This window comes from Sinohyriopsis cumingii, chromosome 1, assembly GCF_028554795.1.
Source record: "Sinohyriopsis cumingii isolate HCF-2022 chromosome 1, ASM2855479v2, whole genome shotgun sequence".
Lineage (NCBI taxonomy): Eukaryota > Metazoa > Mollusca > Bivalvia > Unionida > Unionidae > Sinohyriopsis > Sinohyriopsis cumingii.
The window spans coordinates 56,816,047-56,843,110 of NC_142961.1; the positions used below are offsets into that span (position 1 = coordinate 56,816,047).

Genomic DNA, 27,064 nt, shown 5'->3' on the forward strand with positions numbered 1-27,064 from the left:
ATCATGCTGTGGGATGGAAATCCAAGTACACTTCTCCAGTTTTTATTTCAGAGATAATTCAGTCTAAAAGGCTCAACTCACTATGATGGGACCTATACCCAAGGTGCAAAATGGTCACTTTTCCAGGTTGTTTGACAGCTTAATAAGGGTGTGGCTTCACTAGTAACACTGAATTTCTGGGAGGGACATTTTTCCCTTTTGATGCTGATTCCTGACATATGGAGTATATTTTCCAGTTGGGTTATCTAGAAGCTGTCTCACATACCTTAGGGGATCAGAGATAGTATTTCCAGGGTAAGGGGGGGGGTATCTCCCATCACCTCTTATCTATTCTCCTAAGGTATTATGATTAGGTAACATATTTGAAGAAGAAAAACCATTTTTTTCTTCTAATAAAATATATTTCTTCAATATTACCCAATCAAAATACACATACACCCTCACAGCCTCTCTGCAGTTACATCCATATAGAGAGCATGCATTCCACTCTACTAATAACTGATGATTTCACAGGATTTGGAACCAAATCCAGTGTCGTGGGGATATTACTCTAACTCCCACCCAGGTGAGCAGATAACTTTTAGCATTTGAGCTAAGACATTAATCTGAGAGGGCTGGATTTGCAAGGTAGTAGTAGTAATCTTAAGGTATTATAATTGGGTAAATGTGATCAAAGAAACATTGTATTAGAAAAATTGGGCAGGTTTCCTCATGTACCATTAGCCCATTCTTACAGTGAAACTTTAAGTTTGATATCATGTATGTTTTTAATTATTTTGATGACATGGACCTTACCTTTCTCATGGTATGATCCCTAGTACCAGTCATGTGATGAATATTGTTGGGTTGAAACAGAATCTCTATTGGGTTTGCACCAGCACAACTTAGTTGAGGATTACATAATGTTTTCCACAAGGCTTTCATGGGCAACCTGAAAAATAATGTAAGTCCATGACTAGCATTTCCTTGTCCCAGCAAAAAAACTAGATTTTTTTGTTCTCATCCATTTGTTCTTAAGAGAGGAAAGAAAAGTAAATTAAGATTCTTTTTGTGTTTTATCATATCATGAATCTATCTTACTGCAAAGAAGCAAATTATTTAATTATGACAATATCAAAATGTGTCTTAAAATATTATGACATTATCAAAACATTACATGATAATTGACACAAAACTAGACGAGATAAATGGTTGAGAAATTGAGAAATATCATTTCAATGTTATCTGGTGTCCATATTATGGGAACTTTTTATTTCAGTTTTGGGAGAGGTACATTACTTACGTGCATGGTTGCATCTGATCACCATCAGAACTTGCATGTTGGCCTATTTATGGATTTATAAGAGCCCATTTGGTTGTGGGGCAAAAAGTTATAGGTGACGGTCACAGGACAATGTATTTCTTAATGGATAATTAATAAATTTTCATTTTTTAACTGCCACTCTCTCATTTTGTTACTTCTGTCTTTTACCATTACTAAATTTAGTCTTGTATTTTTCTGTCAAGTTCTTCTCAATGTTTCCACAAAAATGAATAAAAAACTAAAGTGCAGTTTCTGTGATCATTTCAAATAATAATACTGAAATAAATGCAAGTATTCCAAGTTAGATACTGTATTTCAGTTGTCATTTTTTTTAAAACAACAGCCATCCATTGCATTTTTTGCACTTATTTGAATTATATGGTTTATTTTTTAAGCCGTGCTGTGTGCCACAGATGAATATGGACACAAATATTTCCTCCATGGGCCGGTGAAACATCCGGATTATGCTGAATTTATCAAAAGGTTCAACAGCTTTCCAAGACTGCCATCTTCTGTACCCAAGACGTCCAGGGAACTTGCTTCTGCTGGCTTTTATTTTTTAAGTAAGACTAATAAAATAAAACAAGAAATTGTCAAAATCGTTGCCACTTGACCCTTGTACAAATTATGTATAAATTTTTGGAGTTCTCTGAATTCTTGCAGATTGGTCAAATTGCTAAAGTAATGTAATCATGTTTTGATAATTTAGTATATACTGTATGTTTTATATTGATCTTTCATCAGAATTATTGGGACACAGTCAATAAATTTAATTCAAAACAGAGAGCAGTGTATTGAATGAGTGATTAGTTTTTGAGAAATCTCATTAAATATTACATATGTCTGATACCTCAGGAGAACCTGATCAAGTTGCCTGTTTCTCTTGTGATGTTGGTTTCCGAAACTGGGAACCAGATGATGACCCACGGGAGGAGCATGCACGTCGATCCCCAAACTGCACCTATGTGACACAAGTCCTGTGTTCCCGGTCTGTGGTATGTTAAAAAAAAAACTCAGTGAGAAAAATAAGATATTTTTTTGCCTTCTTTCATCACTATAAAATATTCTTGAGGGGCCGAAGGGTACATTAAACCAAAGCTGCTTTTGTATTAAGTTTTGCCCATCTTACATGTCCTACATAATATTTTCTACTTCTCCAGAACCATTAAGCCATTTTTTGGACAAATTTTGTAGTAAATGTTCTTCATGACATGCTGGGGGGATCCCATGGGGACAAATTGGCTTCCTTAATGTATCTTCTCCACAACCTATTGGTCACTTTTTTGCTTTTTTTTAAATTATTTAAAAATGTTGTCTATGGCATGTTTTAGCTAATGTTTGTTTTTGATAGCTTCACAGAAATTATTTACCTTCCACAGTAACCAGGTTGACTCCATATGTCAGATTACAACTAAATGTAAGATTATGCAGTTATCACCCTTGTTTTTTTACCCAAGGTAACATGGCATATGTGATGGGTGGACAGTTCATCATTTGACCTCAAATTGATTTACCATTCTGAAGAAAGGTGAAATTACCTTGATGAAAAAAATGAAAGAATTAATACATTCTAAGTGTTCAAAAACACCTTTTAAACTCACCTTTACAAAGTATTGAGGAATTATTGAACTGCCGTCAGTGTCCTATAAAAGCAAATACATACTGTAAAACCTGACTTGATGTTTGGGTTTTAATAATTGTAACATCGATAAGTCATTAAACACCACAAACATTTTATTAAAGACAAAGACTAAAAGCTCATTCAATCCAGACATTATAGATTGATTCGGTGACAAATAACATATTTGACTGCTACAGTGAAACCATTTAACACATTAACCCCTGCCGACGAGTTTACGTGGCAGGAGGTAGTAGCCTACTGCTGAGTTCTGTAGCATCAGGGTCATGTGTGATACACTAAAGTGGGTAGTATTATAGAAAGGTAGACAGATGTAGTTCTACAATGATATCAAATAATCTAGAAGTTCAAGTTGCACTACAAAATACAGGGGAAAAACATCATTTTTTGGACCCGATTTTTTTCCACCCCAAATTCGCCCATGGTCAGAATCCAACTTTGTGTCTGGATTTTAGACTTTTTGGTCTCAGATCTAAGGCAGACCAGTATGAACTGCAAACAGACTGATGAACCTTTGCAAAAAGTAGGATAAGATGGGCATTTGGAATAAAGAGTAGTCTTGATATGAAAATAATGGGTCCGTTAAGCAAAAAAAAAAAAACAGAACTCCAACTTTTACCCTTCTGCTCATGCACAAGCCAAATAGTCAATGAAAACAATGTTTCTAACACAACTAGGCATTAGGTTATTTGAAAATCACTGGAAGTTGATGTATTAGGATGTATTCAGAAATAGCTTTCAAGATGTGTTTCCTACTCGAATTTCAGGCAAAAACAACAAAACCGTTCAGGGGTTAATGTGTTAGGAAGGTTTCTAATCATGATCTTATTGGGGTTAAAATAAAGAAACAATACGCATTGTTGAATTGACTGTGTACATCTTTGATTGCTTCCCTTGAAGAAGGAATAATTAGTGACATTGGGGATTTAGATGATCCTGGCACAACAGTGGCAGTTAGAGACATGTACTTTAGTCTGGTTTATGGTCTAGTTTATGATGCTACATGCATGACCTGTAGGTTTTAGAAAACTATTAGCCAGTCTAAACGTTTTTTTTAGAACAAATCCTTCTAAGTGGTTGTGTTAAGAAAGGATTAAATAAAAAGGTCAGTGTGTTTATTTCGATTCTTGTAATGCAGTCATTCATTCTTTAGAACAATATGCACTTTGCCTGCAGACCCTCCATGGTTGCAAGGGATTTAATAAAGGTCACTGGTGTTTATCTATGATTTTTAGATGTGGTTTTTCATGGCAGTGTTGAACTGCTGACTTATATAAAAAAATAATGGTCACTGGTCATGTTCCACATTGCTTTCTCATAACTAGATTTTTATAATTGATCCATTCATGACAAGTGTGGTTTAATTATTTATTAATTTTCACTTTATTTTTCATTTTATTTAGAAACAAACTCAAAGCATACTTTATCAGATTTTAAATAAACGTTATGCTCACCATGGAGGTAATCTTGTAATGGCATTTTGTCTTCAACCTCAAATTTTTCTTATAACTTTGGAAATTTTTTAAGAAAGCTCTTAAACTTTACAATTTAATGTTTCTTCTAACCCTGACTACACCACTACGAAAATGAAGGTCAATGTGACAAAATAGCATTTGGGTATCCGTTATGCCTAGAATAAGGAAATGTAGTGAAGGATTGCCTCATGATCAGTAGTACTCCACCTGAATCATAGCAAAAGTTCATTCTTCAGTGATTTTGGTGAACTTTTGTTTTCTTTTAACCATTCATGCTAGAACCACCAAACTAGAAGATTGTATACAATCTATTAGTAATACACCTGTGCAAAAAGGTCACAATTTACCAGATTTTTGTACTTACCTCATGACCACATACATGTTTAGCATACTGTGAACATACTATCCTATCTAGAAAATGGGATGCATCTTGATCAACACTACTGCCTCACAACAGAAATAGGTTATTATGACATATGTTTTATGGTTGATTGACATGGGCTAAATTTTGTAATTGATGTTCATTTATCAGGCAGTATTCATACTAAAATCATGGAATTGCTGAAGATATGCATCTCTGCTTGTACCAAACCCATACAACAAGAATAGTTCATTATGACCTACATTTCATATTTCACTGTTTTTTGGTTAAGGTTTTGCATTTAGTTAATGGTTTTTGCCTGATATATAAATATAAATATATATATATATATATATATATATATATATATATATATATATATATATATATATATATATATATATATATATATATGTGTGTGTGTGTGTGTGTGTGTGTGTGTGTGAATAAGTACAGAACTTAATTAGACGACTGCATGTTTTTAATATGAGGCCTCAGCTGTAGTGGCTAATCAAAGTAAATACTGATGCATGAACTTATAATGCTTTTAATGCTGGCTGTCTCTCTATGGTTAGTCTAAGTACGTGATTTAAAATCTGACTTATTGGTAATGACAATGATAATAGCTTTTAATACAGATTTTAAGCACAATGCATAAACAGCAACAAAACAAACAGAATTTAACTCAGGCTTTTAGCTGTACTGGTCATAGACCAGAAGAGCTTATGGGATGACCTATTGTCTGATTCCATACATCAGATTTACTATAGCTACTTCTCCTGAACTGCTTGGCCATGAAACGTTACAGAACATTCATCCCACTGTCTAGTTGGTCCTAAATGAAAATTGTGTTGTTCAGACGTGCAATATCGCCACCGCAGTAGCCATCACTTCTTGAACGGATGGTCATATCAACATGTTGTTTTCACTAAAAGACTTCGGATGTATAGTTGGTCCTAAACAAAAAATGGTACCAATATGATGTCCATCTTGAAAAACTTGTTATATTGCAACTCCTCATGTATTTAAATTCACATTGACAAGTGATTTTCTCCAGAAGACTAACAAAGATGTCTATTTGGGCCTAAATGAAAATATTTCTGCCTGTACATCTGATATGGCCACCACAGTGGCCATCTTTCTAATATCAGCGATGGGGTTTCACTGAACGACTTCTTAAGATGTCCGGTCGATCATAAATTAAATGGTGATGATCTGATGTCCAATATGGCCAATATGATTACCTTATTTAACATCTTTCTTCTTCAAATACATTATCCTATCATAATAATTTAACTACTACAACCTCAAAAATCCAACCCTCCCAGGCTAAAACTTTTTAGCTCAAAAGCTAAAAGTTACCTACCCACCTAGGTGCCAGTTAGAATGAGCAATCTCCCCTTGATACAGGAATTGGTGCCAAATCTTGTGAAATTTCAGTTTCTACTTCCACTCCTGCTGAGTAGCATGTTGTCTACAGACAGAAAGACCTTGCAAAATCCATTCAAGCATTTTGAGAGTTTTCTGCCTCAAAATATGTTGGAGAAATTTCATCTTTCAAAGGAAGTATACCCGATCTATGAATTTCCAACTTATCTGTTCTTCCTATTGCCAATGACAAAGTTTTCTAACTTACATTGTTATCACTTTTCCATATTTACACACTTATGGTAGGTGCCTTTGGTACATACCTGCATGGGTCACAATGGCATCCCCTCACATTGCTATAACTGTATTAATAAGTGCAGTTCTGGTGTGCAATATAGAAAACTCAATCATAGGCCAAGCTAACCTTGCAACCTAAATCATCTAATCTCCTCTTTACTGATCAGGTTGACAGAATTTGCAACAAGCCACCAAGGATACATTCTTTCCATCCATCACAGTCTCAGCTACTGTGAAAGGAATTTCAAGGCAACAAACAACAAAAGGTCACAGGGAGGTCCCCAGAACACAGGCCAGTGGGAAGCAGTCCTACCAAATTTACAACCATTGAAAACCATAGTTCTCCCGAACTAAGTGGAAAGAGTCAGAGGGAAGTCGACCATTTTTGCCATCATTTCCATGAGACCCTCCGTATCTCAAATGACATACATTCACACACCCCTTATCACAGATCCTGGTAGAGAGCAGGCTCCAATCTTTTGTTGCTGAATGGGGAAGATTTACCATGATGACATGAGGACTCAACATGTGGTTTCAAGAGAACTTGGTATCATCCAGCACACCTCCGAAGCCTTTGACCAGAGTTCCTTCAGCTGCAAATCAGCACCTATCACCTGATAATCAACCTAAGAATATTAAATCAGCTTTTTAATGTTACTAGGTTCATGATGGAATGCAACAAATGATGTCTATTGTGGAGACTACACACTTAGTGTGAACCTTGCAAGAGGTGTGACTTCACGTCCCCACTCACACAGCTTCCAGATGTTCAGTGATTCACCCCAACAAAAAACCAACAGGCTACAAAACAGCAGGCTAGTTATATTTTGGAGCAAGACATAATTTCATGTGTTACCCTCTTTCTCATTCTCAGTATCCTTGTCAACAAGGACATCTCCAACCTTGAACCCTTTCTTTCCCCCAGGAATGAGAATTGAAGTAATGCAGTGGTAGATTCCTTGCCTATATGGAGCAATCCATCCGCTAGAGAATTCCTTCATCTCATGGATTTTGCTAAATGCAGACCTCTTAGTCCTAGATCACTTTCTTGAGTTCCCTTCACAATGATTATGTGGTCCAAATGGAGACCGAACCTTTGACCATTGGACCAACTTCCACAATCTGCATAATATAAGGTTGCATCATGAAGGCAGGCGAACCACACTGGACTCGCATCAGTGATACCTCAGCAAGTACATCCTCCGGCAATCATGAACAGTATGGCTGCAAACAGAGAGGACTCATGCTGCAAGTCTATTATCATTTTGGGATGTCTTAGGCGTGTGGCCCCCTCAGGATCATTACTTACATGTCAAAATTCTTGAGATAGCAACTGTTTTGAAAGGTTTTTATTGGTGACTGGAGAAGATACATGGGAATGGTGTTCTCATTCTGTCTGACAATTCCACAGTGGTGACTTGTCTCAAACTTCAAAGTGGAACCAAGTCCCCAGACTTTTGTCATCCTCTTTGTTATTTTCTAAGTGGTGTCCTCAACAACAAATTCATGTCTAAGTTTGATGTATCCTAGGCTGGCTAATGTATTGACAGATTCATTGTCCTGCAAAAATGAACTAATACAATGGTTCCTCTTTTTTCACTAAATAGATGCTCCATGGGATTGGCCTATGGTATGCGTACTTCTGACAAGATTGAATGACAAAATCCCAACCTTTGTCATACCATGCCCGGATCCAAAAGGCCTAGATAGTTGCTGCTCTTTCTGTAGATTGGAATGGCTAAATGTATACACTTCTTTCTGTAGATTGGAATGGCTACATGTATACACTTCTTTCTGTAGATTGGAATGGCTAAATGTATACACTTCTCCAATCCCTCAGGAATCATAAGGATCAAAGCATCTCCTCATCGTGATTACTCTACTCAAATTGGAAATCTTGGCTCTAGCTCATCAATCTCACAACAGAATCACCAGGAATTGAGATATTCCCTCATCTGCTTTAAGCAACTGCAATGGCATTAGTGTTACATCCCAGCCCAGAGTTACCACACCTGCATGTCTGGATCTTATTAAAGTATGACCTTAAGAACAACCAGTTCTCACACATAGTGGTGGAGTATCCTGCAAGTGAGTTTTACATCTACCTTCAAGGTGTATAAAGGCAATGGAATACACAAACCCCTTTATACCAATGTAGGCATCTATACCTCATTAGCTAACTTCCTATGACTCTTTGACAAGAAACAGTTAGCAACAATTAAACCTACTGCACATGATCAATGGCACACTGTGTCATCATGGAAGAGAGGATATTGGACAAACCAGCGACCTGTAAAATCTTAAGCTAATTTTGGATTTCACCTGTCCAATGAGACTGAATTCTTGCATAAGTGGAATTTGTAATGGGTATTAGCTTCGCCAAACAAGACACCATTTGAACTGCTCTCAAGTGCTTAATTAGTTAACCTCTCATAGAACCCCACTGCTTTGGAGATAGACAGGTAAAATTGGCAAATACATTTTGTATTGGTGAACCCATCTGCATGCAGTTCCGACAAGATGGATTAGTAATTTGCTCATAAAGACCATGATTTCATTGTCAAGAACAGGCTACCATTAGTGGGTAATCAGATGTTGATAATAATTCCTGTCTGCTTTCGACACTTCATCTAAGGGTCATCTACAGAGCTCAGTATGATCTCTGGTATTTAAGAAAGATTGAGCCATTGCATTGAGGGAGATCATGCCTCATCTTGCCTTCAAAAAATGGGGGAATGATGATATATATAAGCAGACATTTTTCATCATGAATCAAGTGGGCTATCTGTTCCACATATTGGAATAACCTCACTCCAGTGAATTTGTTTCACATATCGGCTCACAAAGTTAGAACAGTTGCCACAGGCATAACATATGTGTGAGACTGTCATCTGTTATTATCCATGCCATGGGATGGAGATCTGAGTACACTTCTCCAGTTTTTATTTTGAGATCTTTTCATCTTAAAAACTTCAGTTTGATCTGGAGGAACCTTTACCCATGGTGCAAAAGGTTACTTTTCAGGGTTGTTTGATAGTTTGATAAAGATGCAGATTCAGCACTACCACTGGATTTCATGATAGAAATTGTTCCCTTTTGAGGCTGCTCGATGACATATCGCATCTTTTTCCAGTCGGGTTGTTGAGAAACTGTCTTACATACCTTAGGGGACTGAAGGTGGTCTCTCCAGGGAATCTCCTTCCACCTCTCACCTATTCTCCTAAGGTATTGTGATTGGGTAACATATTTGAAGAAGAAGCAAAAAAATTTATATATAGTAAAATAGGTTTCTTTGTTAATACTTACCTAATCATAATACACATATACCCTCCCAGCTTCACCGCAGTTACATCCATAGAGAGAGCATGCCTTCCTCTCCATTAGTAACTGACAATTTCAGGGGATTTGATACCAATCTCACTATCGTGGGGAGATCACTTTAAGTGCAACCTAGGTGGGCAGATAACTGTTAGCTTTTCAGCTAAAATGTTTTAGCCTGGGAGGGCTGGATTTGTGAGATAGTGGTAGTTCTAGGTTATTATATATGTATGTGTGTTTGTGTATTAGAGTTGGGTACTGCTGTATTTTTGAACATACCATGATATGTACCATGGTATACTGCAATTATATTAGGAACCAACAATTTATTTTCTGGGGCAGAGAAGTGAGATTTTTCTTACAAATTTCTGGCTCTTAGATAGCTGAAAAAAATATTTGGGTCAGATTTATAGCATAATGCCATGATGTTATATATATTATATTTCTTTTTGAAAAAAAATAGCTAATTATCTTGAGATAAAAGAAAAGAAAATGTTTTTGTTCGAAAGAAATCTTCTACCCTTAAAATTAAATAGTACCTTATAGTAGATGAATTTTTATGCGTTTGTTAATTGTTGTTTAAGTTGTGATCTAGAAACTCTAACAGATGAGAGGTGATTAAGTTTAGGGGCCATCCATTTAGTATGTACACATGGAGGGGGAGGGGGGGCTTAACCCAAATACATACGCTTGTGTATGGAGAGGGTGTCTACTGATAATGTATGTATGCATAGAAAATGGGGTGGCGGGGCATGAAACCTTGATAATAATTTGTCTAATACGTAACCTGTTTTACTGGGATCAGTCTGCGTTTTTAATTTTAATTTTTAAAGTTATGCGGTTTATTTCTTTGATGCAGCCAGACATTCAGTGTCGGTGTACTATGTTTTATTAAACATGTTAATATTATTAATCTTGGTCATTTCTGTATGGATTAAATATAGGCCATTCTATAGAATTCGGGGGGTGGGGGTGCATCAAGCATACGTACGCAGTTGGGGGGAAAAGTATGCCTGTGTACAAGAAGGGGGGGAGGGGTCAAGCTTTGCCAGATTTTTGCATACGTACTAAATGGATGACCCCTTACACTACAGCTGACACCAAGTAAAATATAATGTGCTGACATAAGAGAACAGATTTATTTGACCGCTCCGGTGGCCTAGTGGTTAGAGCATCCGTCTCGGATGCAGGAGGTCGTGGGTTAAATTCCTGGCCGAGTCATACCAAAGACTACAAAAGTGGTACTAACAGCAGTGAGCCTCGCTTGGTGCTCAGCATTAAGAGGTTAGTGTTAGGACTGGTCGGCATGGTGTCAGGATAATGTGACTGGGTGGGACATCATGCTACATGTCTGTGGCATGATGCCCCAGTGCTAGACATCACTATAAACTGTTACACTGCAGACATCGTAGCGATATGACTGAAAAATTGTTAAATTTGCTACATTAAAAATCCAAATCACACACACACAGGTTTATTAAAATAGAATAATTAATAATGTCTATAGTGGCTGCTAGAGACTACTAAAACTTTTGTAATTGTTGATAACATTCTGGTTTGACCTATTATAAGTACAAATATTTGTATTTTTAGAGTGGAAATTTCTGAAAATTGAGGGAATACAAGGGTAAAATTGGCTATATAAGAGTAATTTGAACTGATATGACAGTCACTTGAAGGACTATGTGGTTGGGCTAGTAAACATTTTGTCAAGGGCTAAAATGTCAAGAACAAAAGTTGTCGTGTGAACTTGGTCAGACCAATGAAATTTTTGCTTAAGGTCTTGTCTAGGGCAAGTAAATTTTTTTAAGGTCTTGTCTAGGGCAAGTAAATTTTTATCTGTGTAAAAATTGCTTATTTCTCTAATTAACAGCTCGTATGTAAAATAGTATGCTTTATATAAATCATTTGATTTTACAACTAAATTATTTTTGTAAATATGGGTAGAAGTTACCAGCAAGTTTATCAACTGCCACAAGCACTCAAAAGAACCGCTGCCAAAATGTGTACAGGACCTATGAACTTCTAACCACAGAGACACACAGTGAATGTAGACACTGTTGTGTATATCTCAGCCTCATTTGTCATCAAAGATGTCATGTGGCTACTTGGTTTGCAGAGAGGCTGGCTTAGACCAGCAGCTGATGGTTTAGTACCTTATATAACCAGGTAAATGTACATCACAGTTTCAGAGAAAGAGTGTAGTCCCCCTCCCACAATAAACTCTTGTATGCTCGTGAGGATCATTACTTGGATAGAACAAATATGGAACCGGGAAATATTTGCATATTCGTCAAATCCAATTTAGTTTGTCAAGTTTCTAAGGGATGCATATAATGCTTACATTGCCTAATATGACAATGACAACAAAGATGTAAAATACTTTACACAGATTTTGCATGATTTTGATTTAATCTCCACTGCCTTTCAATCTTCTGCATCTTTTGCATTCCAACAATTTATGATTACATACTGACCGATGGCGGTGGGAAAGGTCTGATGGGACTAATGGCCCAGTACCAATGGGAAAAATTGTGTGTGTACCGATGAGTGATAACTGCTCACCACACAGTAATACATGCTACTTTTCGGCCATGGAAGCATGCACATACATGTTACTTCATTGTCACGTGGTGATTCTCATACCGCAGTGAAATAAACTTTGTTTGTTAAAGAGGATGTCATGTAGCCTAAGTAATAAAATGAAATATTGGAAAAAAAATTGGAATATTTAAATGAAAATTGAAAACATAATTATATATGAAAACAAGATCTAGAAAAATTCCATTCAAGATGGTCATTATGATTGTCCTTATTTGAAGTTGCTTTCATAGTGACAATTAAATTTGGAAATGCATTGTGCATCTGAATTATTGCCAGGGTTCATTGGTATTGGATGATCCTGAAAACAAGGATATAAATTCATTTTGAAGTTTGCCTATGTGGGCATCAAACCCATCATCCTATGGTAAATCATGTGAACCAAACATCACAACTTTAAAAAAATGTGGAGATGTTTTTTTTTTATAAAAACAAGTTTCTTGAATATATATGTGCCAAATAAAGATATTAAAAAGTACAAAAGAGCTAATTATGAAGTATGGGTTTGTAACGGAAAATTATGGTAAGCAAAGAGAAAAACATTTGCCATATATTTATTAAATTTTGTGGGTATCATTTTTCATGAATTTGTTTTATATAAGAAAAATGAGACATTCATTTTGGTGCCTCAATTTGTGGCCTGCAACTTTTAATTTGTGGTTTGCATCAATCAGTGGATCTAACCTAATTTGATATGTCACAAATAAGTGACTTTACAGTACCATTATGCCAGACTTTAATTTCCATGTCCTGTATTCTTCAGCAGCAACAGCCAATCAATGGCAGCTCAATATCCATCCAGGCTAGGACCCTAGCAACAAATGGTACCTCAATATCCATCCAGCCAAGGACCCTAGCAACAAATGGCACCTCAACATCCACCCAGCCAAGGACCATAGCAACAAATAGCACCTCAACATCCATCCAGCCAAGGACCCTAGCAACAAATAGCACCTCAACATCCATCCAGCCAAGGACCCTAGTAACAAATAGCACCTCAACATCCATCCAGCCAAAGACCATAGCAACAAATAGCACCTCAACATCCATCCAGCCAAGGACCCTAGCAACAAATGGCAGCTCAGCATTCATCCAGGCAACGACCCTAGTAACAAATGGCAGCTCAGAATCCATCATGACAGGGAGCCAAGCAACAAATGGCAGCATAGGTAATTGGCAGAAATTTCCAGTTGATAGCATATCCCATGGTAAGAGTACTCAGACTGCTGTTTGGTACATCACCTGTATATATGTACGTTTCCATTATCAGCCAATCAGGAACAATCTTTCCAAAGTAAAGTCACTTGTGATTGGTTGGAACAGAATCTCATAACATTTTTATCTCCTGCCTTCATGATGTTACAAGATGAAATAAATTTTCCTCATTCAGACCAGGCAAGTAACTTTATTCATCTTGTTATATGGAAAATGTGAATGTTGATACATGTCTCACATATTCCAAAAAATTACAGGAATGATATGCAGATATATATATAAAATATATAAATATTCACTTTACAAGTACAGCAGCAGTGCCCATGGGTGAATAAATTCTGATTAGGACCACCCAAAGCATAGTTCTGAGTGCCAACCACCAGACTACATTGCCCAAACTAATATCAAACTCATTCAATGGGTTTATGATCATTTTAATCTCAACAGTAGAGTAATTTATATGTTATTTTAATTGGTACTGTTTTGAGGTCTCATCTTCTTAGTGGAATTTTGATATCTTTATGCATGTCTCAGCTTTTAGGCTTTATCCTGGACAAGAAGGTTTGAGGTTGACTATCAACCCTCCTGCACAAGAGAGGTTGAGGTTGACTATCAACCCTCTTGCACAAGAAGGGTTGAGGCTAACTACAGTAAGTACTGCAAGTCATTATACATCTAATGTTAATCATTAGTATGTGTATGCTTCTGACCTAGTCATCAGGTGTCTACCATTTGTCGTATCAGTCTGTCTAGTCATCCTTCATAAATGTTTGACACAATTATCTCACTTTCTGTGGATTGCACTAAAACACATTGACACGCATTTAAACTATTTATGTCTTTATTAAGGTTTATTTCGAATTGTCCCATGATCCAAAAGGTAAGTAATTATATAAAGCATGTATAAGTGTCAAACTTATGGGCAAATCACACTATTCTACAATTGACAGTTTTATTTAAACTTTGTGTACAAATTGCATTCAAATAGCTCATGGGAAAACAGTGAAAAAACTTTGAGATACTGTGCCATGTTTGATAAACTTTGTCAAATGCAATTACAAAGTATATGATTTGGGGGATTTAGTGGAAAGCATAAGCTTATTAGCATTGTCACCCCAACAGAAAGAAAATATAACATCAAAGATCTCGATGCCGGTATCAATGGTTTGGCAGAAAATATGCATACACTTTACATACAAAGCATAACAAGGAATAAAAACTAATTAAATGTAATTCAAATGGTTGTGAGTTCAGTCAATTAATTCAGTCTCTTAGTCATCTTAATAATAATGTTGCAGAGCTAGAAATATTTGTGTCATTTTCTACAGTTGACACATTAACCCCTGAGCCAAACAGCTAGGCAGTCCCCTGCAGCATACTTGCAGAGATCACCTAGAGCAGTGTTAGCCTTTCCAGTGCCTGTATCCCTGAGACTAGCTGACAGCAATTGGATTGCAGATTTTTATAGAGGGGGCTACTTGCAATAAAATTGTTATTATTTTACTTGTATTCATTTAATTCAGCTGAAATTTGGCACAGCAGTTCTCAATAAACTTACTTACATAATGGTATAAATTTCATGCTACATGCAGAAATAAAACTAATGCATGATGGTGAAAACAAATGATGTACTTAACAATTTGCTTCTCTTGCCATGAATAATCCATAAAATCCATTATGAATTCACACAGAATTATTAACAACATCAACACATGAAATAATTATATTTTATGTACACAGAAATTCCACTTGTCGTCTCTTGTAAACTAAACATCCTGTGAATACTGTTTACAAATGGGCATATTTTACTCGCTCTTTACTTACTTTTCTTCCTTAGAACTCTCACTGAAATTTTTAAAACTAATAAAACACTTAACAAACCTTGAACTATGAACACTCATGTTAACAACATATATTTCCCAAACATTTATTTAACGATTATTCAAAAGAAAAAGAAGCTCCATGAAATCAAATGCATTTGCATCAGGGTCTAAATTCATTGCTGGTCCTTTGTATAGCCTCTTGTCAGTGTGTGTTTTATCATTTACGATCATCAATCAGCTCTACTTTCATTTTCTTCTTCTTCAACATTCTCATTCTCGTCACTACCGCTGTTATTTTCAGTAGCTTTTTCGATGTCACTATCAATCTCGTCTGATTAAAATCCAGAAAATTCTCCGTCAGAATCTGTCAAGTAAAAGTCTGCTCCCAGTTGCTGATTCTCATCAATTTGCATCAGTTTCAGATGTATATATTTTCACTATTTCTGCTGCCATCGAAGTCAAATTTTTTTCCCTCTGTTCAGCAATGTTCACTCTATGTAAGCTACAATTTTATTGGTTAAACTGCTTGTATAATTAGGAAATGGCTTCAAATCAACCAATGGTTTCTGCCGATTTAACTCATCGTGCAGGAGAAAGGGATTGATAAATACTGCCTCGCAAACTTGGCGCTTGGGATACAAGCTACGTAAACTCAACCACGTTAGTGAGGCACGCGGGAGATCAGGGAGGAAAAGTATGACGAGTATACTCGTTGCCAGGGGTTAATGTGTTAACACAGTGTTGCTAAATAATAATGTTTCAATCATAAGAGTGTGTATAGGATTTTATCTCTAAGAGTTGAATACTTGGAACAATCTAGAAAAAAGATACATGATTCATATATAAATCATAATTTAAATTACTGCCATTTGTTCTTGGCCTAGCATGCATAATCTGTGACATTCTATCACCAGCATAGTAGTAACATGGAGTGGTTTCTTTATACCGATTCAATTGGGCTTTGAAATTATGTATTGAAGGGTTGTTTCTCACTTCAACAGGTAACAGTTCCATATTCAAATTGTAGAAGGTAGAAATTAATTATAGAACAAGGACATTCTGCACATTGGGGGTTGAAGATTGTTCGAGGATCAAGTGGAGTAGGTCTCCTGTGCTGTAAATAACGGTCAAATCAAGTCTTGAAGATATGCGGGGGCTAGTCCATGGTAAATTTTAAATAATTGAAGCAGTTTATGTTTGTAGTGGTGAAAGTTTGTGTTTTCCTACCTAGTTTCATGATACAATTGGGAAGGAGATGAACTTTTGTTTTCACCCGTTATAATTACCGCCTCAACATTTATTTTTTCTAGGTAGTCTCTATCATGCCATGGACAATTGCCCTAAATGTGGTCAGCATAGTCAGAAACTGGAATAGTATAAGATTTGTACATTTTTTCCAAGGATAATCGATCTAGTTTGAATCCGAGACTTTTTAAGCAATTTAATTTCTCCCAGGCTTTGTCGGAAATGTATTTAATATTTAATAATCAGAAATATACAGGATCATTCTTCTGCAGTTTGTAACATAATTGACAGATTACAATATGATAATAGTCAGTTATAATAATTAGAAAAATGAGAAACCTGGTGATGACATACTACTGTCTGGAAAGAACTGTGCAATGATAATTTTGGAATGAAAATCCTTGTGATTAAAACTAATTTTTTTTTTTGTTTGCTTCTTGGTTACATGCCACAAACTGATTATTAGAAAGGGAGACAAATTTATTTACATGGAAAGATAGAAAGGGAGGGTGATTTTGGATAGAGGAGAATTGTTAATTTTGTCAAATTTGTGAAAATGGAATACTAAACTCTTCCTCTATCAACATTCTCTCTCTCTCTCTTACAATACAGAAGACCTATTGTACTCAACATCATGTATCACTCAATCATGTACAGCTTACTTAATTTCCAATTCTGATTCTCAGACAAATTCAACAGCACTCAAAAGTAGCTGAAAATTGTGTCACATTTGATCAATCCATAGCACAAGATGCAAAGTAAATGGCAAACTGCCTTTCTCTACTGTAATCTTTGTTTTTTATTTACATATTTGTTATCACCTCTTCTTGTAATAAAAATGTATAAACTTTGAACCATCTTTTGCCATAGTGACTTATGCTTCATCACACAACACCATGATTTAAAAACTCACTCTAGGTATTTGAAATCATAACATATAAAATATAATGTAATTTTTATTGCACATCAGTATGTGCATACACAACAGTGTGATTTTCTTTAATCAGTGAAAAAACACAATATTTTTGATGTGCTGCATTATTGTTTATGTTATTTATTGTTATTCTTGTTTGTACATTGAATGCATGATTTAATGTCATGTGCTCATTATACAGATACAGATAAAAATGGACCAAGAGTATGTAATCCAGTAGGTCAAGTAGTAGAATTCAAGGAATATTCCACATGTTCATTAAAGATATTGTACTCTTATTAGACAAAGTCAATATTCCTGCAGAAACTGTGTTATTGAATTCCTCTGCTTATAAACATTTGTTTTCAGTGATTTAACCACTTATTTGACACTTCTTAAATAGTATATAGTAGCTCACCAGATCACATGGTCAAATCAATTTATGGTTACAGTCCTGCATTTCTTGTAATTGTGCATCAAGATTTGCTTATTTTTTGTATACCATTCTGGAGGCCATATTTCTGATCTTCTTTTCATCAAACTTGGAATATAAACTTATATCATCAAGATCTTGGACAAGTAGTGAGAAAGGTCCATGCATATTAATGAGGTGATCTTGCATTTGACTGGCTAAACTTTTAATCACATTTTTTCGTGTCTGATTTTGATTAAACCATAAGCTTATATTATCAAGATCCATGCACATAACAATTCATTGCTGTGTGCAAGTCACAGCGCATGGCATCAGCAGTGGTGCATAAGTGAGCACAGTGGAGCAAATTGAATGTTATATCTTCATTATAAATGGCATTGTATTGAAACTGCGTTAATCAAATTGCATATAGTGAGCATCACCTGTGTGTGTATATTAATGAGGTGATCCTACATCAAATTGATTAAGCTTGTACCTCTCTAGAGACTCAGCATCTCTTCTGATTTTAACCAAAAAAATAAACAAACTTGGTAAATCAGTTGGATGAGTTTAAAAAAAACCCACAAGAATCTCTGCTTATATTCTTTTATCTCTGAGAAAAATATTTCAGGCTATAGTGAAAGTAAAATGGGCTTGATATAAAAGTTGGCATATGGTTGTGTTCTTTTAAAACAACCAAATATGCTATGTAAAATTGTCAGTAGTTGGCCATGACAAGTCCACTTGGGTCCCTTGATTTTTGGAAAGGGAGCTAACTGAGAAATACAGTATGAAATGTAAGGATGTGTCAACGAATATTGTATTACTTGTATGTTGTGCCACAGTGACTCGGTAATTAGTTTCCTGAACTTGCAACCAAAAGGATGTGGATTCAAATTTTTTCTCTTCCAAACAAACCCACTTTTTGACCTGGTAGGGGGTCACTTTTTCCACTTCTGGAATGAACACTGCATTTTGATTTCCATTCTGCATGTAATAACATGTCTTTCTTCATTTCACAATCCATATTTTTTATTATTTGTTCAGAATGATAAATCCATATCTTTATCATCAGGGATGGAATTGTTCATTTTTCTTCTGTAATATACATTTTCTCAGCAACGTAAGTTAATGAGGAATATCACAAATGGCAACTCAACCAGATTTACAAAATATGATCAAGGGTTTTCACTTCAAACAGGAGAACCTTCATGGACCGAAGTTTAGCATTACTTGTCATTGACCAGAAGAGCTTATGAAATGGCATTATTGTCTGTCATTCTGTCATCAATCTGCCATCAATCCATCTCTGTTAGAACAGGTTTGTTATCACTAATCCTCCTAAACTACATGGAAAATTGCCATGAAATTTTGCACACACACATTTGTCCCAAGGTCTAGTTGGTCCTAAATGAAAATGGTGTTGATTTTATATTCAGTATGTCTGCCATTGTGGCTGTCTTGAAACTCTTGTTGTTACTACTCCTTATGAATATCATATCAATGTGGGGTTTTACTAAAAGATGATGATGTCTAATTGGACCCAAATGTAAAGGGTTCTCATCTGACATCCAATATGGCCACAGCGGTGGCTAATCTGAAAATCTTGTTTATGTTGAGAAATATCAGAGACAGTTTCAATGCTCAGTAGTTAAAAAGAAAAAAATGGTCTTATCTTCAATTCCTGAAAATTATTTTCCATCAGTACAGCATCAGTCCCTTTGTTTATAGTATAGACAATAACACAGTTTTTTTTATATACTTTTAGTATAGTTACAACTATTTCATTTTTTTCTTAACTTTTCATTGATTTTTCTGCCTCAAATGTCAGATTCCTGCATCCGTGTGATGTGTTTCCTCTGGAATGTTGAGGTAGGGTATACATTGATCTGGCTTGTTGGTGGAAGTTTGATGCCAGGATTTGGGGAGCACTATTAACCAATGTATGAGGCCATTGTCTTACACCTGTCATGTGTAGATTTGCCATCCCATGATTGTTTTAACAGATACGAGGTTTAAAATTATTTGATTTTACAGCTGTAAGATTAATATAAGAAAGATTTATGTTCATAACTTCAAATCCAGCAAGAATATTTTGCAATCAGTCAAAATATCATTACCATCAGACATGACCAGGATATACAATGGTTTCCTTAGAATTCACTTGTAAGGCATCACTTACTCCATTTCATTCCATTTTTCCAACTGTCATTTTTAATTTTGATTTGGGACTGGTAATTTTATCTTATCTTTTCTGAGTTTATAAAAATTTCCAGAGGTTGTTGACAGGGTGATCCAATATCACCATATCTCTTGTTATGTACAGAAATATTGTCTATACTAATAAAGAAAAATTAAAATATAAAAGGTATCAGGCTAATGTAAACAGAATTTTTGCTGTCACAGTTTTCAGATGACACTACTTTAATTCTTGATGACTCTTTTGAGTCTTCGGAATCTTCTATTGAAGAATTAAGTTTCTTTACAAGGATTTCACGGCTGAAACTTAATGTTGCTAAAACAAAAGCAGTTTGGATAGGAAGCAAGGAGTACAGTGCAGAAAATTTTTATCACAGGTTGAAGTTACAGTGGGTGACTGAATTTACATCATTGGGCATAAAGTTTTTGGTGGATTTGGATAAGATGGTATCAGTGAATTTTAAAAATAAAACAGAATTAAAACTTGTTTAAAACGTTGTGAAAAGTGATCCCTAACACCAGTTGGTAAAATAACAGTCTTGACCTCATAGAAAATTGGTCAATTTATTTGAATATGAAATATGCGAGATTAAGTACCTATTCTTATCCAAAAGGAGAAAATTATTTTGGCATGATGTTTTATTGGCTTGGAAACTGATAATAGAGACAAATATACCCTAAACAGGAGAAGACATCATGAAAAGAAGTTTATGGATGAACTCCCTTATAAGGGTGATCAAGGTACCCATTTTCTGTAAGAAATGGTTTGAATATAAGTAATCTATATGGGTGATATGCCTACAGATCAGGGAACTATTATTGACTTTGATTGCTTGAAAGATAAATATGATCTCAATACAAATTTCCTTGCCTTTCAAGGTATAATTGAATGTGTAAAATCCTTGTGTAAAAAGTTAGATATAATGACACTGGTCAGACCATTTATCCCATTCCGTTTGGAAATTTTTTATTATAACAATAAAGGATGTAAAGACTATTACAAATCACTTTTTAAAAGGATGTTAAACCAATTAGTGAAAAACAGTGAAAGGAAGTTTTCGACTTGAATATGGATATATGGCCTGAAATATATGCTAAAGTTTTTAAAATAAGAAACTAAAAATTATCGGTGCAAGTTTATATTTCGTGTTACCCATAGAATTTTGCCAATTAATTCATGTCTGTATAAAATAAAATTGCTTGATACTGATAAATGTCCTTTTTGTAAAAATGTCCCAGGAACAATTCTGTATTTGTTTGGGAATGTAATGTGATAGTTTGGTTGTGGAACGATATGTCCCACTGAATTTAGAATAAAGTGAACATAGATATTGTGCCAAGTGCAAAAAATGTTATAATCAGAGATACAAGTAGAGATGGATTATATAAACAACCTTTTTATATTTTTTTTTCTTCTAGCCAAATACTACATGTACATCTAAATATGTAAAACGAAAGGGATATGCCTAGATTAGATGGGTTGAAAGTTTTCTTATGTTTTCTTTTCTTATAATCTGGAAGAATATGTTGCAATCAAATCTGAAAAGAAAGAAACCTCTATGTTTATTGGGAACAGTGTGAACCATTATTCCATAAGTAACTAAGAATGATATTCAAATTAATGTTTAACATTGTCATGTTATAGTGAATGATGTATTTGTATTACAAGTATAGATAACCCAAAAATTTTCCTTGAGTCTAATTTGATGGTAAATATGATATCACAAAGTCTATATCACCTAGATGATGTATGTTTGTATTTGTTTATCTATAAAGAGGATGTGACTACAATATGAATGTGTGCACATGTGCTTGCTTGTTTATTTATAATTTTTTCCCACACTACATTTATTGTCCTTAATTATGTGAGATTGTAATGGTTTCCTGACCCATTGGTCAATCTATTTCTAAGGGGACAATTAAAAAAAAAAAATGATGATAATGAAAAAAAGAAAAGATCTTGTCTTATCCTGCACTGCATGCTGATGGAACAGAGTGGAAATCTAGCCAGATTTAAAACTAGATTAACAACAGTGGCATGCAGGAGTAAATACTAATAGAAGTAAATAGTTCTGTTTACCAATTCTTATGTTTTGAAAATTAAAATGCATAAAGTTAGTATGAGATACTTCAGCAACCTTCAAAGTGTTGATAGCCTTACACTGAAATGTCATTTGCTGAATTTTAAGCGTGATGCATATCCATTATATTAGATTATTGTCACTTGTACCTTAACATCTGTCTTTTAACTATATGGTAAGCTCTGAGGTGTGGGTTCTTGTTGACAAAGTGCCTTGCACCAGTCATGTTTTGCAATTGCCAGTTTATTAAGTTAGCTTTGAATGAGCTTCTTCCCTGTATATGTAGATTGCGTGTGTTAGATTGGTTTGGATAAGCTTCTTCCCTGTATGTGTAGATTGCGTATGTTAGATTGGTTTGGATAAGCTGCTTCCCTGTATGTGTAGATTGCAGGTGTTACATAATGGTTTGGATAAGCTTCTTCCCTGTATATGTAGATTGCGTGTGTTAGATTGGTTTGGATAAGCTTCTTCCCTGTATATGTAGATTGCAGGTGTTACATAATGGTTTGGATAAGCTTCTTCCCTGTATATGTAGATTGCAGGTGTTACATAATGGTTTGGATAAGCTTCTTCCCAGTATATGTAGATTGCAGGTGTTAGATTATTTTGGATAAGCTTCTTCCCTGTATGTGTAGGTTGCAGGTGTTAGATTGGTTTGGATATGCTTCTTCCCTGTATGTGTAGATTGCAGGTGTTAGATTGGTTTGGATAAGCTTCTTCCCTGTATATGTAGATTGCAGGTGTTAGATTGGTTTGGATAAGCTTCTTCCCTGTATATGTAGATTGCAGGTGTTAGATTGGTTTGGATAAGCTTCTTCCCTGTATATGTAGATTGCAGGTGTTAGATTGGTTTGGATAAGCTTCTTCCCTGTATATGTAGATTGCAGGTGTTAGATTGGTTTGGATAAGCTTCTTTCCTGTATGTGTAGATTGCAGGTGTTAGATTGGTTTGGATAAGCTTCTTCCCTGTATATGTAGATTACAGGTGTTAGATTGGTTTGGATAAGCTTCTTCCCTGTATGTGTAGATTGCAGGTGTTAGATTGGTTTGGATAAGCTTCTTCCCTGTATGTGCAGCATGCAAATATCAGTTTGATCAGATTGTACTAAAAACCAAAGAGTATTACCAATATAGATTTCTTCCCAATGCTATATATGTAGCATATGCAAATGTCAGGTTATCAGATTTTACTTAAAACCAAGGGGCTCTGAGTGGCAGAGTGGTCTAAAGCGCTGTCCGTTACGGATCACTGCCATCTCACCTCTGTCTGCGTGGGTTCGAGTTTCAGATTCAGCCAATGTGGGTATGCGAGAAAGCTTGCCAGTAGCTTCTCGTGGGTTGATGGTTCTTTCCGGGGTTTTCCTGGGTTCTTCCTCCACCATTAATACTGGCTGCCATGTATAGCCTATCATGTGCTGAAAAATGGCGTTAAACCCCACAACAACAACAACAACAACGACTTAAAACCAAAGCAGCATTACCAGTATGGACATGACTAATGTGCATATAATTAGACCTATCCTTTCTGTTTTTAAAAAAGGAGATGAGAGTTTTCAAACATCGATGAGAAGGATGATACTGAGAGATCTCTCACTCAGGAGGTTCACATCTGTGAGATTGGTCAAGAGACCATAAAGCTCCATGCTTGAGTTTGGGATTGAACTTTCACACTCAGCGAATCAGAAGTGGTGGTAAAAAAACTAAAATCTTTGTGATTGGCATTCACAAATTCTCAAGTTCAACCTCAGTTTAAAAGATTTTATTTTTTTCAGGTTTGGAATTGTCAACTACAGTGGTTGCTACACTCTGCACAAATCTGTATGAAAAAAATTTATATTTATAGTTTCTTATGTAAAACTTATGATTTTTCTTATCTGTATAGAGACATATAACTATGCAACAACATTTTATAAGTCGATTTGACTTGAGTTGAATTAACTTGAATTACTGGTAGCCTGAGTCAAACATAAAAATGGCTGGATACATATGGCAGGAAGCAGACTATAGCATTATGGGTAGTCATTTCCATCCACCTGTCTCATACATGTGATATTTTCCAGGCTATAGTCTGTGCATACTGGTTAAATATTTCAGTAATTTTCTATGAACTTTTTTTAGCTGTTCCATGGGTGCTGAATTGACATGGAGACATATTGCAAGACAGGTTCACTTACAATATTTCCTTCATGATAGGTCATGGGGGTACCTTTGTTAATATGACAGCAAAGAGGGGTGGGAAGGTAAGTTTATCACTGGAAAAGATTTTCTTTGATAAAAATTTGCCTTAGTGTTGTAAAAGTTGGTCAACCAGTTATCATCAAGGATGAGCTTATTATCAGAGAGATAAGGTATTTAGGAGGTGGATAAGTAAGAGTGCATGGTGTGTGCATGCAGTAATGACAAATATGATCCATATTATTTCAGGTATCTACAAGTTAATTAATCGTTAATAAAAATGCAGCTTGGATGTAAAGTTAAGTTAAAGCTTAATGAGAATGCCATGAGTGTTTTCAATGCATTAAGTTTCATCTTAGATTTATATACCCCAGATCAAGTGTTTTCAATGCATTAAGTTTCATCTTAGATTTATATACCCCAGATCAAGTGTTTTCAATGCATTGTTTCGTCTTAGACTTACACACCCTAGATCAAGTGTTTTTCAATGTATTAAGTTTCATCCTAGATTTACATACCCCAGATCAAGCAATTTACAAGGACTCCACTTATACTTGCTTAAAGGCAAGTCCAAGTACAAGCAACATAGATCCTGATCTGGTGTCACATAATGCACCAGAAGGTCAGGGTCTGTGTTGTTTGTCCTACTGATTACTCCTAACAAACTGCATAGACCCAGATCTGCTGAAGCATTATGTGACAGCAGATCTGGATTTGCAGCATTATGTGACAGCGGATCTGTATTTGCAGTTGGACCAGACTTATAGGTGAGTATATAAAATATGCCACTTATTGACTTCCTAAAAAAAAGACTGCCTAAAAATTGGCCAAACTATAAACAAATTGGTTATAATTTCATAATTTATTTGTAAAATTAGTGAATTTGTATGAACAAAATGTGAATATAAAACATTAATTGCTGAGGATTGTTTGTATTTGTTGGTGGAAATGAGTGGCACAAAACTTTGGTGTTTTAAATTTTATTTCTCTTTAAATTAGTAGCATGGGACAAGTATGATGTAGAAAATGTAGACAGCATGCGCACTAACTAGAGTAGCTATCACTCAGGCAGCCATTATGTTGATCTTGGGTTCAGCCTAGCAGCAGTTGCCAGGAGGCAGGCTGCTTAGCAGGCTTAGTAGCCAGGGCTCTCAGTATTTGCAAAAGATAAAGGTTCAATTCTTGGAAGGGTCCTTCATTTCGTTTTGAGACTGATCATACACTAGCTCAGTACCTCTGTGAGATTGGTTTCAAGGTCACAGCTAGTGGCTGAGGTTGCTAGTTGTAATGACTATTGAGCACGATAATGCAAACAAATATGAATTATTTTTATCAGCACTGGTTTGTGGATATATCTGTTAAATACCTTAAATGAGTTAAAGTTCAACTGTTTGTGAACTATAATGGCTTGTGATTATCATTTAACACAAACAGTAATTTCAGATTTTGACCAAACTTGTAATTGCGGAATAGTTTGAAAACCAAAATTGTAATTGTGGAATAGTTTGAAAACCAAAATTGTAATTGTAGATTAGTTTGAAAACAAGTCCATTGATGGCTATTGATATTGGTTTCAAGATGAATGTCATGACAGATTTTTTGTTTATAGACTCTTATCTTTTGAACATGCCATCTTGCACATGATGGAATAATTGTTTTTATGTTTTAACTCACCTTTTCATAAAGACGTGTGTATATGGTATGGCATGGTCCTTCATCATTTTGCATCATTCATCATAAGTGCATCATCTCTTAACAATTGCTATTTTCAGCTTCTTCTTACAAACCACAGCAGTTTACAATTTCAACCAAACTTGTCACGTGGTATTCTGACATAAAAGATGTTTTACATTTGTACAGTGATGCTAAAAGAAGTCTTCAGTCAAATTTATTTGCATTACTAACAACAAAAACCTAAACTTCTATAAAAAGAAATGCTCAACAGAATTTAACCAATCTGACCTGTAAGATGCAGGCATGTAGACCTTTCAGTTTTGCACAAATGATGCTGTTCCACTCTTCAGTATGGTCATTGTTGCTGAAAATTGAAAACCCTTTATACAACTGCTTAGCAAATGGTTCACAGTATATGACAATATTTCACATAAAGCATCCTGGCATTAAGGCCTTTCAGGGTTGCACAAAATGATTGATCATCTGCCTTCGAGTATGGATGCCACCACTAAAAAAACCTTTATATGTTGGAGAAGCATCATATTAACCCAGGTTGCTTAGATGCCAGTCAGTAGAGCAATATCAGGCCTCCTTGGACCTCTTGTTATCTGGTTTGTTTTCTTCTTTTTTTCAAACTTTGTATGATCTGACAAGTTCAATGATATGTTATTCATGAATGATCACAAGTTAAAAAGAATAAAAGAGAGAAAAGAGATGTATTGAAATTTCTAAAAATTCTTTTGAAGCCAGATTACAACAGGCTTTTCAAGGGGTCCTTGCAGTTTTAATTCTGTTCATTTCTCACAAGCAATTACATTGTTACGCAGTGTGTGCAGTAGATATTACATGGTCATCAAATGCTCTGTATACAAATTTAAGCAGAAACTGAAAAAATTTAATCAGCAGAAGCTGAACAGGAGAGGATGAGAAAGGATATATAATCTTTATAACAAATTACCGTAAAA

At 35.4% G+C, this 27,064-nt stretch overlaps 1 protein-coding gene across 1 annotated transcript in view; it reads left to right on the plus strand.

The window, feature by feature from the left end:
- The window catches only part of LOC149806914 (uncharacterized), a 73,127-nt gene that overhangs the window by 30,620 nt on the left and 15,443 nt on the right, over positions 1-27,064 (plus strand). The window contains exons 6-8 of the mRNA XM_089932281.1: positions 1,699-1,866; positions 2,159-2,298; positions 13,126-13,531. Of these exons, the coding sequence (XP_089788407.1) occupies positions 1,699-1,866; positions 2,159-2,298; positions 13,126-13,531 (714 nt within the window). The remainder of the gene's footprint in view (positions 1-1,698; positions 1,867-2,158; positions 2,299-13,125; positions 13,532-27,064) is intronic.